This window comes from Charadrius vociferus, unplaced genomic scaffold (assembly GCF_000708025.1).
Source record: "Charadrius vociferus isolate BGI_N301 unplaced genomic scaffold, ASM70802v2 scaffold1346, whole genome shotgun sequence".
Taxonomy (NCBI): Eukaryota; Metazoa; Chordata; class Aves; order Charadriiformes; family Charadriidae; genus Charadrius; species Charadrius vociferus.
In genome coordinates this window covers 88,885-105,461 of record NW_009648681.1, presented here as the reverse complement: position 1 = coordinate 105,461, position 16,577 = coordinate 88,885, and the positions used below count along the sequence as shown (strand labels likewise).

General features: G+C 43.3%; 1 protein-coding gene across 1 annotated transcript; it reads left to right on the top strand.

The window, feature by feature from the left end:
* The first annotated feature begins 218 nt into the window (after positions 1–218).
* SAG (S-antigen; retina and pineal gland (arrestin)) lies at positions 219–15,812 on the top strand. The gene is made up of 15 exons (XM_009886523.1): positions 219–321; positions 800–937; positions 1,028–1,072; positions 1,368–1,561; positions 2,792–2,851; positions 4,016–4,083; positions 4,278–4,413; positions 4,764–4,848; positions 6,128–6,200; positions 7,127–7,264; positions 7,579–7,656; positions 8,548–8,571; positions 8,990–9,054; positions 15,061–15,070; positions 15,719–15,812. The coding sequence occupies exons 1-15, from the start codon at positions 219–221 to the stop codon at positions 15,810–15,812; spliced, it is 1,311 nt and encodes a 436-aa protein (XP_009884825.1).
* The last annotated feature ends 765 nt before the right edge of the window (positions 15,813–16,577 follow it).

Sequence of the window (16,577 nt, the reverse complement as noted above, 5' to 3'; positions counted from 1 at the left end):
TGAGGAACTGCTAAAATGAAAAGAAACCCACCCTCTGTGCTGCGCTTGAGTATCTATTGAAATAGTCTTTGGTAAACTATACACGGGAGTAGAGTACTTTACCCACCAAGTATAATTCCACTTTTATCTCATCCACCTATTTTTTTCTGACATCTTTCCCAGGGCCTTTTGGAGCAGAAAAGCTTTGTTCATCCACAGTCATATACCCATCTTTGACCATGAGCTGCCCTGAGTCTCAAAAGACAAGGGGGAGTGGGAAGAATGCTAGTTCTCCTCGTAAACAAGTTATCTTCAAAAAAAGCACCCGTGACAAAGCCGTGAGTACCATAATAATGGGTTTATATAGGTATGAGTTTTATTTGTAGTCAGACTGGAGACTTGTTAGAAAGTTTTTTTCCTGTCCATTTTTTTTTTTCTGAAGAAGGACCGTGAACGGTATTTAGTGCTAAGTTTGAGGAGATGATGTAAACAGAGTTTATCGGACAAGCTGCTCATATATTATAATACAAGATGAAGGCAACTTGCCTCTCACTCCTCCTGGGTTGTACTGTGTTTAAAACAAAGCGGGTTTGTGTCTTTTCAAGCTGGTGGCACCAAAAATCTTTAAATCTATAGTTCTTTATCCTGTGCATAAGTATTTACGTTGTACTTTTGGGAGCTGGTCTACATCAGGTCTTCAGTTCTGGTGTCCTGAAGCATGTGAATAATCCTATTGAGTTTGGTGGCAGTTGCGTGTTTGCTGGAAAAAAAAATAAATCTGTTTACAATGGAATTGTTCTAATCTCTACAAGATTGATAGCTCTCCACTGTGTCCCTGTCCCCAACACGCAACCATCAACACTTTGTAGTTCAACCATGGTCATCTTCTCCCTACAGCTAACCATCTACCTGGGAAAACGGGACTTCATTGACAACACAGGGGATGTGGAACCTGTGGGTAAGTCCACAAGGATATGTGCTGCCCTTCTTGCTTTCTCAACCCTGATTATCCTCTGTTAATCTTTTTTATTTTTTCCCTTTCTTTCAGAGGGTGTTGTATTGGTGGATCCTGCAATTGTCAAGGGGAAAGAAGGTTTGAGGTTTTATGCAACATATGTTTCAGAAATTGTTAGTCCTCTTTTGAAGTGAGATGCTGAGATAGAACCTTTTTTATTGTTTTAAGGGTACAAATGTAACTTTCTTCCTCAGTGAACGGGCTTCTTACTCGACGTAATGTATGTTCTTACATATTGTATGAATACTTACTGGGTTATACAACAGTGTTGAAATGGGTTTCCCTGACTCTATAGTGCAGGAGGATTTTACATCCCACCCTGGCTGCATTGTTAGCCTGCTGCATGACTTACCCGTCATGTGCTTCTTTCCAGTGTACGTGTCCCTGACCTGTGCTTTCCGGTATGGCCGGGAAGACATTGATGTGATTGGCCTTACCTTCCGACGGGACCTGTTCTTCTCAAGGGTCCAAGTGTACCCGCCTACTGACAAGCCAGAGACTCTCACCCACTTGCAGGAATCTCTGCTGAAGAAGCTGGGGAAAAATGCTTATCCCTTTTTATTTACAGTAGGTATCTCATAAGAGCCTCTGACCCTCTTCTCCTTGTCTGTTATTACCAAGCTGCTGAGGCTTGGTGATGGACTGAAGACAGGGATTAATAGTGAATTCATGTTATACAAAGTTCCAATTTTGAGTGACAGGCATTGTACCAATTTTTTTTTTTTCTTGCCATCCTAAGTAGTAAAGTGCAAGAAGATCCTAACTGCATGTGAAAAGTGCTTTCCCTGAATAGGCAAGGAAACATGCAATGGCTTTATGCTAGCAACAGCCCCATATATCCTTGTCTTCCCCACTCCTGAGGGACTGGAATACTTTATACCATTGCTCCAGTGCTCATAGAGAAACTGCCAAATCCTTTCTCTTTAAAAATTTTGTGGATCAAACAAGCAGATGAAAAGCGTTTTACCAGATGCTGCCAACAAATAACAGCTCATTGCCAAACTCTGATTCTGACAGGATATGCTTCCAGTTCTGTCAGTGACATGTCTGCCTTAGCTTTCCCTAAGCAGATCCAGGTTTGAAAACCATATGCACAGATATAGCAACAAATAAGTCTTCAAATGATTCTGCTAAAAGGGTTGGTACCTGTCGTAATGTTATTAACCACGCAAATACAATCTAGTGATCTTCAAACTACTGGAGTCTCTAATGGGGTGTTAGCACTTGGTCTGCATGTGTTACTCTGCAGCCTTCCCCAGTTGATGTCTGGAGTTGCTGGCCCTGCCCAGGCCAGGAGCAATGGGGGCTGGCTGGTCTTCACTGCCTTAGTTGTGTTTCTGACACAGAGAAGCTTTGCTCGAGCTTCAAGCCGATGTGGGCAGTGAGTAGCACTGCTGTGAGCCATATTGATTATCTTGGATGGGGAGCCAGATGTTCCAGCTTCTACTCTAAGCTGTGCCTCTAGGGCTCTGTTTGGTTTTTAGACCAGGTGCTTCACATGCCTGGAATTGTTTTGCTTTTTCTCTCTTTTTTTCTTTTTTCTTTTGACTTCTTTCCCCTTCGTTGACTATTAAAGTATTTTTGGAAGAGAGGGACTTGTTCATACAAGTATAAGGCCCAGTATATTAAGGCCCCTATCTGAGCAAGAGCTTCAAAGGGTTACTACGTTACAGCGAGTGACCTGCTGTCTTCAGGATTGCTTTGTACCTTTTGTGAGCAATGTTAATTACAGCATCGCAGAGTTGGAAATCTTTGTAATACTGCTTTGGGGTATTTTTTCTTCTCTTCCTCCCACAGTTTCCAGATCACCTGCCTTGTTCAGTCTGTCTACAGCCTGCGCCTCGTGATGTTGATAAGGTGAGACCAATGGGACATTTGTGCTTATCATGGTTGAGGGAAGTCATATGGAAAAAGTCATGTGAATTTATTTGGCTAGCTTGAGAGTAGAATGAAGTGATACTGGGGGTTTTACTGTGCTATGTCACAAATGTCAGGAGCCTGACTTAAGAGCTACAAGTGCATGTGACAGATTGGGAATTTTAAGTCCTCAGAATAAGAAAGGGAATCTAGACAAATAGTAGTAAGACTACTAAATCTGCAATGTTTGTAGTTTCCTTAAGGATACCACATGATTTGTGGGTTGACTGCATATAAAATGATTGTAGTTGTCAAGCTATGTGAGCGAAAAGGAGACTGTGTGCCTAAAACCTCATAGATCGCTATAAATAGCATGTGTTAAGACTTGCTTCTGAATTAAAACAAATACAGAGAAGGACTGGTGTGCACATGTGTGTAAACAAAACCAAAACCCTGGAGTGAAAGTCACCATGTAATGAGATGTTCTGCAAAATTTCTGACATGATTTAAAATATTCATTTTATACTCCACTGGACACTTCTCTGAATAGCTGAGCTAGACTAACAACCAGGCAAGGTGGGGTGCGGTCTCTAGAATCCAGTGCCACAAGGATAAGCTGTGTTTTGTGCCAAGAAATGATATTGTAGCAAAAATTCCCGTATTGCTCTGTAGAGGGTTATCTGGGACTCAGACAGATGTCCCATGACAGTATAAACCCATTAAAACAAAGGTCATCTTGGCCTGATCAGCCCTTAGACATTGGGAAGTAAGAAGGGTGACCCTAAGTCGGGTATTGGCATTACAAAGCCATTCAGCAATTCAGTTCAGAAACTCAAGGCGGACTGGAGAGTCTTGTAGGCTGATCAGTCTTACAGCCTATAGCATGCTGCGACCTCTACAGCACTGCTCTCACAGAAAGCCTTTTAGGAGTAGGGATGTCATCTGTCAAAGGCTGGAACTCAGCTTCATTTATCAGAAGCAGCACGGAACAGGTGGATGCTGCTGCACCAGTTGGCAGGGATCTCTATAATAATGGTAGGAGGCCAGCAGAATTTGCAGCTGGCAGGAATCTGCCAGTTGCTTGTGTGTAGAAAGATTTTTAAACATCTGCAGATGTTCATGGCTTCTGACACTGGTTTCACATCTGTCCTCTCTCTCTGGCAGAGCTGTGGGGTGGACTTTGAGGTGAAAGCTTTCTCAACAGACAATGTAGAAGAGAGGATTCATAAGAGGTAACAGAAAGCATGTGTCTGTTTTCAGCTTTGCCCTTCTTAAAGGGGTGGGTGGTTCAGTAATGCACCTTGGTTGATTGTTTGGATTTGCCCCACTTGTCATTGGGCTGCTTGGGCGTAAGCCCATGTCAATGCAGAACTCCTGCCTCTGCCAAGCACAAAGTACCACCATGTTGTCTTCTGCTGCTTCTCAGGAACTCTGCACGTCTGCTAATCCGTAAGGTGCAATATGCTCCAGAAAAGCCAGGACCCCAACCTTATGCAGAGACCACCTGGCAGTTCTTCATGTCCAACAAGCCGTTACACTTGAAAGCTTCCCTCAGTAAAGAGGTGAGGAGTTTGCCCTGGGGCTGTGGATGTCATAGTATTGGCACACAGTTTGCTGCCTAAAGCAACGACTTCCGCTGTTAGTCAGACAGTCTCAGCTGAGACTGACTTGGCCTGGCACTCAAGGGCTCTAATGTAATTTCTGTCAGTAGCTACTCTTAAGGGAGGCTGAGACCTCATTATAAGATGCATTGAAGCTAAATAAGTCATTGAAGGAAGGGTCATGAATCATTGAGAAGGGTCGTCTTCCCTTATGTGGCCTCTGTGAGGAGATTTAACCGGGGGGGATGAGAGGGGTTTAGGGCTTGGGAGAAGCCTCCTGGCTGGATTTCTGAGCATCGCTTTCCTTCTAGGTGTACTACCATGGTGAGCCCATTCCAGTCACTATCACCATCAACAACAGCACAGACAAAGCAGTGAAGAAGATTAAAGTCCAGGGTATGTTTTTAGTGTTGCTTGGGATTCTTTGAGGGCTAGAAGACTGGCTGGAAGAATGGTGGGAAGGCTGAAAAAGAGCCAGAGTTTAGTGCTTGCGACAGCTTAAGCAGGCAGCATGGGACGAGGCAGGAATTTGTTCCTCCACCCTGTCTGTTGCTGTTTCTTTGCTGTTCGTCAAGTGAAACACTGCAGCCTTTTTCCTGACTCTCATGGTTACTTGTACAGCTTAATTCCAGGCACCAGTATGTCCCCTCTAGTAAACAGAAAGGGTCTGGCACCTGCAGCAGGCAAGGCAGGTGCTGTGGGGAGAAATCCACCTCCATTGGGAGGCCAGCGGGAAGGGCTTCCCTGTCAAAGTGACGCTGCTGCTAACTGTGAATGTGCCTAGGTTGCATACAATTTTGCCTGAGGTTTCAGAAACATCTGGCAATGTGAGAAACATCTGCTCTGCCAGCGATGGTGTAATTCCTCCTGAGGAAGCTGAGGGCAGGGGCTGAGTTTCAGAGGAGTTTCAGTACTGTGCCTGTGTTTTATTTGTGGCACTGTGTGTTTTCATCCCACAAGCCCCATTGCACTTGGACCTGTGGAAGCTAGTCTGAGAGAAAGGATTAGAAAGAGAAGGGAAGGCAAGGAGGGAACAAAGTTGCTGAGGTTTTTACAAAACTCTGTGTTAGAGAGAACCAATTCAGTGCTGGTCTTGGATACACTGTCCAGTGATTCTCAAATATCTTTAGGCTGACACACCTCTGTCAGGCTTAAAAAGATCTTGTTGATCGCCAGATTCTCTCTTCATCAGTGCTTCAGTTAAAATTACCCGATGGGTTTTTTTGGTGTTTGATTGGAGAATATAAGCTGTTTATTATCGCAGCCTGTTGACTGCGGTATGGTATCCAGTCTGCTTGATGATGGTGTCTCCTGAATGCAAATGCATTGGCTATAGGTACACAAGAGAGACAAGTGACCAGAGGTAAAAGTGGACACACTTAGAGAAGAAGAATGGAAAGAGCAGGCTCCTGGGGGAAACCATGGGTTATTGACTTTTTGTCAGCTCCAAATCAAGCCTGGATGCCTTTCAGGGAAGATAGTCTTTGGCCATTTGTGTGTTGTTGGTCTCTATCCAGGTCAGGCTGTCTGATACTCTGGTCCTTTCAGGCTCTAAATGGATGGGGTTTACTGCTGTCCTCATCATGTCTTCCATTCCTGAGACACGGGGGAGCAGAGTAGCTATGTTGTTTGAGATGCATGTGCACAACTGATGGTCCGCTTTCTCCTTTCTCAGTGGAGCAGGTTGCCAACGTGGTTTTGTACTCCAGTGACTACTATACAAAAGTGGTAGCTGCTGAGGAAGCACAGTGAGTGAATGCTTTGCTTATCCCTTCTTGCTCCTTCACACCCTTTTAATTACCCTCCTTCTCAGTAATGGGAGGTATTCCTAGCTATAGCCTTGCAGTTTTCTGCTGTTACAGTGCTCTCTCCTCTCCTCTCACCTTGTGTGTGTATTCCCCACACCAACTGTACTCTCTGGATGCAGCTGGTCTCCTTTTCTCACAGCCAGCAGGTATCCTGCACCTTTTTTTCAGAGAACATGGGGAGGCTGCAAAAAAAGGGAGTGTGTTTTAAGAGTAATTATCTACTAGAAAAACTTAGCAGAGGCTTGAAATCTTTAAATAGAGATGGAACATTTTCCTGAAAGGTGCTGCTGTTTGAGTGGAAGTCACGGATGCTGTAGCTTGAGGTCAGTCTTTTTCACACCATTTCATATGGTTTCTTCTGGCCTCAAAAAGTCCATGAAAACCTCGAGCCTATTGACAGTGTGGAGAACCACTTGCTCTTTTGCATTGCACTGCATTGGCAGTGCAGCATTGAACTTTGCTTTGTGAGGGGAATTGGGCACACGCAAACGTTTTTGTATTTTTCTCGGGTTTTTTTTTTTTTGCTCTGCAGGGACATGTTTTCCATTGAGTACTGGTCTTCTAAACTAGGATTTATTGGTCCAAATTTAGAGGTCTGCAGCATAGTTTGACTTACTTTAGAAGTCTGCCTTAATGTGAAATTCATCGTTTTCTACAAGTGCTTGTTCCTCTCTGCTGATTATAACGGGACTTTTTCTGATTAGTTTAGATGTAGACATCTGCATTGTAGACAACTAAATTTGAACACATAAATTCCACTCCTTTTGGGTGGCTTTGTAATCTGTTTTGAAGTTCTCTTGGTTGGGTGTGTAACACAAATCGGAGAGTGTATCACTTTCCTTCTCTCACCTGCTGCTTATTTTCAGGGAAAAGGTGCAGCCAAACAGCAGCCTGACCAAGACACTGATGCTTTTGCCCTTGCTAGCAAATAACCGGGAGACCCGGGAAATAGCTCTGGATGGAAAGCTAAAAGATGAGGATACCAACTTGGCTTCTAGTACCATGTGAGTAGAATTTTCAATGGTCTTAGCTAGTGGAGGGTTATGAAGAAGAGAGGAGGATGGAGAAGACGCTCCTATTGGGAGTTTGTACCTGTAAATGTGTGTCCTGATGGGCAGGTCTAAGTTGCATGACTTAACCTATCATATTCGTTCAGGGTAAATAGAGATCATAGATCTGGAGAGGTATTAGCTGTCCCTGAGGCTTCTCTGCTCTATCACTTTCGGGAGAATAAGGTGTTGGCCTAGTTCTTGCTCCAGCCATATATTGTTGCTCTGTTGCTGTGCTGCCTAACGCTGCTGTCTGTTTTCTCTGCTAGTATTAAGGATGGAATAGACAAGACAGTGATGGGGATTCTGGTTTCTTACAAGGTGAAAGTGAAGCTCACTGTTCCAGGGTAAGAATAACAGATTTATTGCTACATTTGTATAAAGTTAAGAGATGGGAGTGTGTGCACTTCATTGACGAGTGGGGAGAGGGCAGGACAGTCTGCGCTGAGAGAAGGGGCGCATGTTGCAGGATATTAGGCTCCCTCTAAAGCATAAACTGCCTAGAAATCAGCCTGGGCCTATCCAAAGAACTTGTCCTGAGCCAGAGGGGTTGGACTGCCTTCCTTTCGTACCCTATGACTTTACAGCTGGTACAAACCTCTGGTTTGCATTGCAATTTTTTGTTTCAAAGCCATAACGTACTTTGTGAGAACTGAAGTGAAACTTTGTGTAAGCCTTTATGTTGGCATTCTTGTTCTCCTAGAGATGAAAGTAGAGACATCTGTCTGAGAGTCATAAATACTGTAGCTCAGGTTCTGGACTGAGCCAGCTTTCTGGGAGAAGCTGATGTTATCAGCATGAGCTAGTTCTCAGCATACAGTGCAAAAGAGCACAAGGATAACTCTGGTGATAGTCACTGTTTACATTTGTATTTCATTCATCTATCCTTCTTTCTAGTATAAAAATGAGTCAATGATTTGCCTAAAGCATGACAAAATGATTGCTGCCTTCTGTGGTCCTCCTTGTCCGGCCCTTGTCCTTTGCTCTCAGAAAAGGAGCTATGCCCAACGCTTGGTCACGAGTTCAAAAACTTAGACTCTTTCTCCATGGGAAGGACATGAAAAATTAAAATTAGCTTCTTTCAAAACAAGTTTATTTGGATGTTATGCTTTGTAGCAAGTAGAGAAGAGTATATGAGAAAGGTCCAATAGTCCACCAATAAAACAGCATTTGGTAGAGCACCGGAATGGAAAGGCACTTAAATATGCTTGTGTTTTTCTCTTTGTTTCCTTCTGTAGCATGCTGGGAGACCTCACTTCCAGGTAAATGTCATCTTCCTTTTCAGACCATGCAGTTGTACTTGTTAATGCATTTTTTTACCTTTTTCCTATATGCATATATATATATATATATATATATAAACTGTCCCCTAATCTGATGGAAGTAAGAAGTCTGTGCATTCAGCTGTGAAAATGAAGCAAGTACAAAAATATTTCTGATTTGGTGTATATGCGAGTACATTCAGAACATAATAAACCCAGTTTATTAAAGGGGATATGCCTGGGATATTTGTGGAGCAATCAGAGTTTAACTCTTTTTGAGGGGAAAATTATGATTAGAAAAAGATGAAAGAATGGGTGAAGCTGGAGTTCAGGGCTTGGGCTGGCCTGAGGTGGGAAGGGGACAGAACTGGGCATGAAAGGAACTGTGGATCTGATGCATTCTCTCTTCTCCCTAAAGTGAAATCGGCACAGAGCTGCCGTTTCGTCTCATGCACCCCAAACCTGAGGAAAAGAACACAGCAGGTCAGTTATGCCTGGTTTTTGCCTTTCTTCGTTAACAGACTGATGTGAAATCTTACCATTGCAAGGCTTATAGCGGTTTGTTGTACAGGAAGCCTTTAGAGTCAACAAGACTCCAATATGGGGGCTGCTTTTGTGTGTGTATATGCTTATGCATGTGTATATGTATCATTCAACCTCAAGGCACAAAATAACAGGGAGGAGGGATGCTAAGATGGGAGAAGGTGGAAATGAGTCGTGTTCCTTTTTTGTCTTTCATCTATGGAATCACAATACAAAGCACAGGGGCTTGAGGAAGGACTGCACAGTTAAATCAGATGACTACTGTGCGCAAAATGTCCTGAATGAAGCTGTCAGCAACACCCTGCCGGATTGTAATATAGCAAAGAAGAATCTGTCACAGAAAACACCTAAGACACATAAGCATTGTAAAAAGCAAAATATTTTTAAGCAAAGTTAAGAGGTGATAAAACTGTGACTTTAGAATCACTGTTATCTTAATGTGGCATTGGCCACGGTGTCTGTGGTGTGCCTTTATGTTCAGTGAGTATCTGAGAGGAATGTCTCTTCAGAGTCAGGTCGGTAAATGGTAGTGTGGGAACTTTAAAGCAGTGTAAGGAACTAGCCTTCCCCAGACATGTTGAGGCTTGGGGTCAGATGCCAAAACTGCAGGCTGCCTTGAGCATCTGTGTTCTCCCGCTTCTTCGGACCCTGGCTGGCTCTGTTCTCTAACGGTGAACATACAGAAACTGCAAGGTGCTTGCGCTTGTACTTGAGCTTGTACAGGAGCTCCTGAAGCGGCTACGGGACACAAAACAGTATGCCAGTTTTTCGATGTTGGGGCTGTTATAGACGAGTCGTCTTGTCCTGCCCTCTGTATTTGGACAGAATCGCATGGGCTTCAAACAAAAACCCATGGCTGCTTCTGCACTGCTTTTTCTTTCTTTTTTCTTGGGCCCAAACTTACCTTAAGCTGCTATATCTGAGAATATGACCACTGGAAGAATGTGGAGGAGGCTGTGAAAGGAGTTATCCAAGACACATGTCATGTTCTATACTGGAAGTATTAGAGAGGGGTAACTTTAGTCCTTATTGTGTGAAATTATTGGAGAAATCGCATGTGAGCGATGAGAAGAGAGACTGGTGATCCTCTGCACGCTCAGTTGCTCTGGTTGGGAATCACTGTTTGCTAATTATGGTTGTGCTGGAGTGGGCAAAGGTAGGTTTCTTCACTCCTCTTTGAGAATTGCACCATAGGAAACTCCCACTCCCACTGGGAAAAGCCCTGCTGAAAGCTGTGCCAGCAAGGCCTCTCAGCACAGGCACAGAACGTGCTCCTAGGAGAAGTTTTTTTGTGCATGTTATACCCCTATCAGAGTAGCACAATGAGTCTAGGAAGTACCTTCAGGACAAATCCACGAGGCCTGTTCTCCTCTCCTCCCCTTTCTGCTGTGGCTGCAAAGGAGACAGCCGCATCACCAAGGAGTAGCACAGGACACCCCGTGGCAGCATGCAGCCCAAAGCTGCCTCCAGCTGCCCTGTGAGGTGGAAATCGAGTCCTCAAGGTTGGTCCGTAGGACTAATAATGTTGGATCACCTTGGAGAAGCTGCTGTGAAGCAAGTGCTTTTGTTGGCATAGCCGTGCCTATGCTGTGGGTTTCACTTTCATGCTGCAGGGCAGCGAAGCTCTGCCAGTGAAACACTGAGGTCGCTGCACTGCACATGGCATTGATCGTGACCTCCAAGGGGTGACTCACTGTGGGAGAGCCGCTTTGGCAAGGGTCTTCTGTCTCTGCTGGTAGCTCGTACATATTCACCCATTTCCCGCAGACTTCCCTGCAGCAATCCCGCTTCCCAGCAGCTCGGTGAGGGGCCGGGACTGGCACTAGAGGCCCCAGGAGCGGTGGCTGGTGAGGGCCATCTAGTGCCCGTGGGGAGCCTCGCAGGCTCCTCGCAGGGCAGAGGTGCTGGTAGGGCAGCTCAGGGCTGCAAAATCTGGAGCTTTCACGGATACGAAGGAAAACTTGAAAACTTCAAACAAGGATCATCCAAAGGCGTAGGCAACGGTGAAGAATTTTACATTTTTAGAACGGTGTGAATTTTGTTACAGGACGTTTTTTGGTGTTAACAATGCCGCAACACCTTTTTTATTACTTATGCTTCGGGCAGATAATTCTGGCAGGAGCATTTGTAATATGAGGAAAAATGGAAGTCAGTCAGTTCTCCATTCTAAGATTATTTCAAAGGACGGCTGATACTCCTTTATATAGTACACTCAAAAGGATGTGGGCAGAAGACTTTACAAGGGAAACGGAGAACTGCAATATTTCTCAGATCGCTTCCCCCAACACATCCTCTTACCAAAGGCACAGCCCATGTATTGTTTGCTACATCAAAGTCTTCTAGGAGCTTACTGTCAGAAGACAGCTATGGTTCATGCATTTTTTTACAGATGGAAGTTGCAAGTTTCTTATAAATTGAAAAAAATACACGTAGTTTCAGGAGCTATCCCGTGGGAAAGCCTTACAAATGGTTAACTCGAGAAATAAATGCTTTCTCTTAAAAAAAAAAAAAAAAAAAAGATACTGTAACACAACAGAAAATTCCTCTGAAGCCCGCATAGCTGACTTGAAAACTGTGCTGGAATGTGGTGTCTGAGCTCATTAGAGGGAATAAAACAGCCTTCCATGTGAAGCTGGTAAATTAAAACTTTCTGCCTTTATTTGCTGGTAGTTTTCTATGCCCTGTGCCTAATCACTCTCCCCAGTTGTGAATTCATGCTTTTAAAATTTTTATTCTACTACCTTAGTTTGTAAACTCTGAGAAATAAAATGTGTTTCACTAGTGAAATACCTTCTAATTCAGAATCCAGCAAATTAAGGCTTAATTGCAGAGATGGATCTTCAACAAACAGCCTTTGGACTCTCAAAGGCCCCAAAAGATGGATTTTTTCTTTGCTGGCGTGTTCAGCAGCTTCTGCAGTGGGTGTAGGCAGGGGTGCATGCACAGGGAATTTTGAGATCACTCCTTATCTTCTTTTTCCGTTCCTTTTTGTTTTTACTGATGAGTCAGTAGTAACCATTTTGCCTGTTGCACCTCCCTGCTTTCTTGACTGTCACTTCATCTTAAGCCACAGCTGGGAGAAAGGAAAGAAGTCAAAGCAACCATTTTACAGAGTCAAAGTGAAAGCGGGATTAAAAAATGCCACGTATTAGGATTTATTCCTTGCGGTGGGGTAATGTCCTTTTTCCTTCTCTAGCCAAGGTGATTTATGGCAAAAGTAAATAAAAGATGTGTACCATTAGTGTATGTAATCATGCAGGGCTGATTTGAGTGTAGAGAACCTTAGAAAGATAAGCTTCTCAAGAAAATGGTTTAATTTTTTTAGGGCCAAACTGGGGCGAGTGTGATCAGCTGCTGTGTGCTTTATTTCGCAGCGGGTAGCTTTGCCCTTTTTAGTTGTCTGTGAGGGAGCTCTGAAGCGTCCATCACTCAGTAAAAACGGGTCTGTCAGAGTGCATGGTTATTGCAGTTCACTTGCTCGCTCTTTTCCGTGCCTGGAGGAGACAGAAAAAGAATGGCTTGCTACCTTTCCTTTCCCATGTTTATTTATAGCTTCCTTGTCTTGGACTTCTTGTAGGCCAGCATTTGCATGTTCCATGTGTGCTGGTTTTGCAACTGTTTTTGGACCCATGTGGTTCACAGGTGGTTATTTTTAGGCGAAGCAGCTTCTGTCGCATTGGCTGTCTGTCTTTTTCGCCTGTTGACAAAAATGCATAGAGATCTGTTTCTTTTAAAGATAGATTCAAACTGGGCTGTGTCTCTTCATGCTTTCAAGACCTTTTCCAGTCAGCAGTTAGCCCAGAAGCTCCTGCTGGGTTTTTCTCAAGGCTGTGGTCTCAGCAGGAGTTCTTTGGGGTTTTCCTGCCCTTCTCCTGGTGTTCTACGTCTTGTGGACCTATGTCTTGGACACTGGCCTTTGTTTTGGTTGTTGTTCAGCAAACGGTCATGTGTCTGCTCCCTTGTTTAAACTTGCACAGAAAGGCTGGTTTCAAGAAACCCATAAATGCTTTGACCATTTAATATTAAAGCTATACCTGCCCTGTATTGGTATTGTATTTTTCAGAAATTAGTGAATTTTTTAAGCACTTTAATAGCATGAAAAACAACACAGCCTACTCCTTCCCCCCTTCCACCCCCCACCCCCCAAGTTAAGAGAGGTTAAAAGCAAGCTTATAATGAAAATTACCATATGCCACAGCTTTAATTATATGGAATCATTTCTGTGGCTGCATAATAAAAGCTTACAGAAAACCCTCTGCAGAAACTATGATCACACTCTGGAGCCTCGCTGATCCTTGAAGACAGCCCCCTCCCATCCCAGCCCTCAAAACAATTGCTGGGATGCCAGTTAAAAAAAGAAAAAGCCTACCCATTTTCAGGTTCCTGAGAATTTTTCAATATTTTAACGTTAAGTAAGCCACAGGACAGCCAGAGAACTATGCAGAATGGGCCTAACTCCTGCTAGTCTGTTAATGTGGCTATTTAAGAAGCTACATGTTAGTATAGCAGCCTGAAGATAATGTAGCACATCTTAGCATGTAATCTTACATCTGAGGTATATGATAAGCATTACTCTGCGGCCGCACTACCTACGTATTGATTCAATAAGCGTTTGTCTGACAGTAAAGTATATGCTCAACTGAAACAATACCTATTTTTCCCCTTTGACCCATTTTACAAAACTGACTTCAAACCAGATTGGTGGGTATCACTCAGCTTCACCCACATCATTGATGTCACTGTTCTCACAGTAATGAATGTACTTCAAAGAGGGCAGACTATTTAAAGAATAAAAATTGGAGGAAAAATGAAATGAGAACGAAGCTTTATGTGTTGGAAACTTTTTAAAGTTCTAAATATTTCATTTTAAATCCGTTTCAATTGAGCATTCATGCCCTGAGACTTTCCAGACTTCATCTTGGCTTCTGTGAGTAGAGGAAACCATCCTTTCGGAGTCTGGATAGATGCCATCGTGAATGTCTTTACATGATCCATCCTTTGACACATTCTGGCTAGAGTGGCCCCATTTGGCACACTTTTAATGCTGACTTTTCCAGCAGTGCTAGTCGCCACTTGTTGCCCTTGATTTCAGTGTGCGTTGTGGGTGGAAATTCTCCAGGTAGCGGGTTATCCAGCCACTGAAGCATCCCAGATCCCTGATGACTTCTGTAGAACGATGGCCTAGATGCGCTTTGCTCCTTGACTTAAACTCATGAGGAGTAAGCCAGTGAATGGACTCTTACTTGCTAAAGTAACTGTGAGAACAAAAAAAAAACCTGCCCCCATTTCATCACTGCAATGCTGCCTATTCTGCTTATTTTAGGCTGTGCTGAAACAGCTTCCAAGGAATCCTGCTAGCAAACAGGATTTGTTACGGTGTGGTTAGCAAAGATCCCATTAAAAAAATACAAGTGCCAAAGGTCTCAGGATTATATTTAGGGAAGGATGAAATCAGGAGTATCGCCTCAAGTGCATAAACTATCTAATGAGAGACCACGTAGGCCTTTCTGTATTCTGACATTGTTTGATTTTAATACCCTCATGTTGTTGAACCAAGAACACTGTCTTCTCATCAGCTGACTGCTTAAATCACAGTGGCAGACCAACATGATGTCACACAAGCACTGTCATCTTTGAGTAGAAGTGTGTGCACAGATGTCTCTCACAGCTGTGACCGCTAGCAAGCATAGATGGGAAAATCTGTCTTTGTTTCTCAGCCCTTCTTATGTCTTGGGCAACATTGCTAGAGTGCTTTTCCATTTGGGAGATCAAGTTTTGCTTCATCAGGTGCATTTATGCATGTTTTGACACTTTCTGGAATTCTTGTATTGCTGCTTGTCACTGTTTGGTCTTGTCAGTTTATACATTTTTGTTGGTTTTAGCATCCATGGTTCTAACTACTTGGTCTGTCTTTTTTCCTCCTTTGCTGCATGCTGATGACTGCAGGGAAGGATGGGTAAGTTTCTTTCAATGATATTTCACGTTCTAGCTGCAGTTGTGCATTGAAAACTCCTCAAAATTGTCTAAAAATCCACGGGGTTCACAGACTTTGAGCTTAAATCCAAAGTGAGTAAGTTACTGTGGCTTTACAAATTACTTCTATCAGTTGAACAGCCATAACTTGACCATGTGAAACTAGTTTAAGAAATCACGTTGCGGGGAGGGGTGTGTTTGTGGTTCGCTGATGCTCTGTAGTTCTAAGTTTCAGGAACTCAATAGGTTTGACCCTGTACCTTTATTTTGGTACAGAAGGAATAAGGTTGAAAAGTTTCACGTTTTGTTTCTAGACAAAGACTCTTTCAGACTGCAGACTATTCAACTAGCTGATAAATATTTAGCTGGAATGGACATGTTTCAGTACAGATGAAAGCCTCCTCAGTTTGTGTCCTGACTTGCTCAATCAACTGCTTTTCGTACTAGCTAGAATACCACCAGTGAAGATGGTGCCTGTGGGAATGTGATCCAAATCCGTTTGAAGACAAAGGAAACATTACCAGAGTCTGCTCCGGGCTTCTCTTCTTCCTCCTATATTTTACCTTTAGTCTGCAGGTATAAAAAAAATTGCTAACATCATTTTGAAAGACCTATGTTTCTTCCATTTCAGTGAAGCAGAGCTGGTATTTGAGGAGTTTGCTCGTCAACAGCTAAAAGATATGCCTGATGATGAAGATAAGAATATGTCCTCAACTGATGAGTGATTAAAAGAACAAGCTGCCAGAGAAGCTATGTAGTCTGGCATCAATTAGAAATTTAGGAGATAGGTTTCTAGTAAACTGTATGTTCTCAGTGCATGCGTGGTCTTCCAGGGATCAAACTTGGACATAAAATCATGAATCTCTATTACTTATTAAAAGTTTCAGCTCTAGAAGAATGTAGCAAACTCAAAACCTGATGCTTATTCAAGCTACCAGAGGAGGACAGGAAGGCTGCCATGCCGTGACTTCTGCTTTCACGGCTACCTGATAAAAAGGTTGGTTGCTTTCACTACTGATGAGAGCTTAAGTAACGGTTTGTGCAGCCGGCCTAGGCTTACTCGGTGGCAGTCTCTGACTTTGCAATGCTAGCGAACCAAGTCCTAGTCTGAAAGGCTGACTTGCAGCCGTTGGTGATTCATTGAAGTTTCTCAGCAGACTGTACAAAACTGATTTTATTTCCTCTTGGTTGCTTTTGCATTTATGTTTTACCAAACTCATCTAGTGAATATTCTCAGTGCTTGCACTGTCCCCCAGTGCGGCTTACATCCGCTTTCTGTACCATTAAATGTCTTGCAAGTCATCTTCTACAGTGGTTATAACGCTGAGATACAATGTTAGCTTTCTAGCGATATGCTTAACCACCACGTTATTAAAGATGAGAGAGAGAAACGTGCACTGTCCATGAATTCCTTAACAAAGCTCCCTATATACAACCCCAAACAGAGAACAGCTAGTCCAGACTGATCCTATATTTAATCTAGTTTCCTG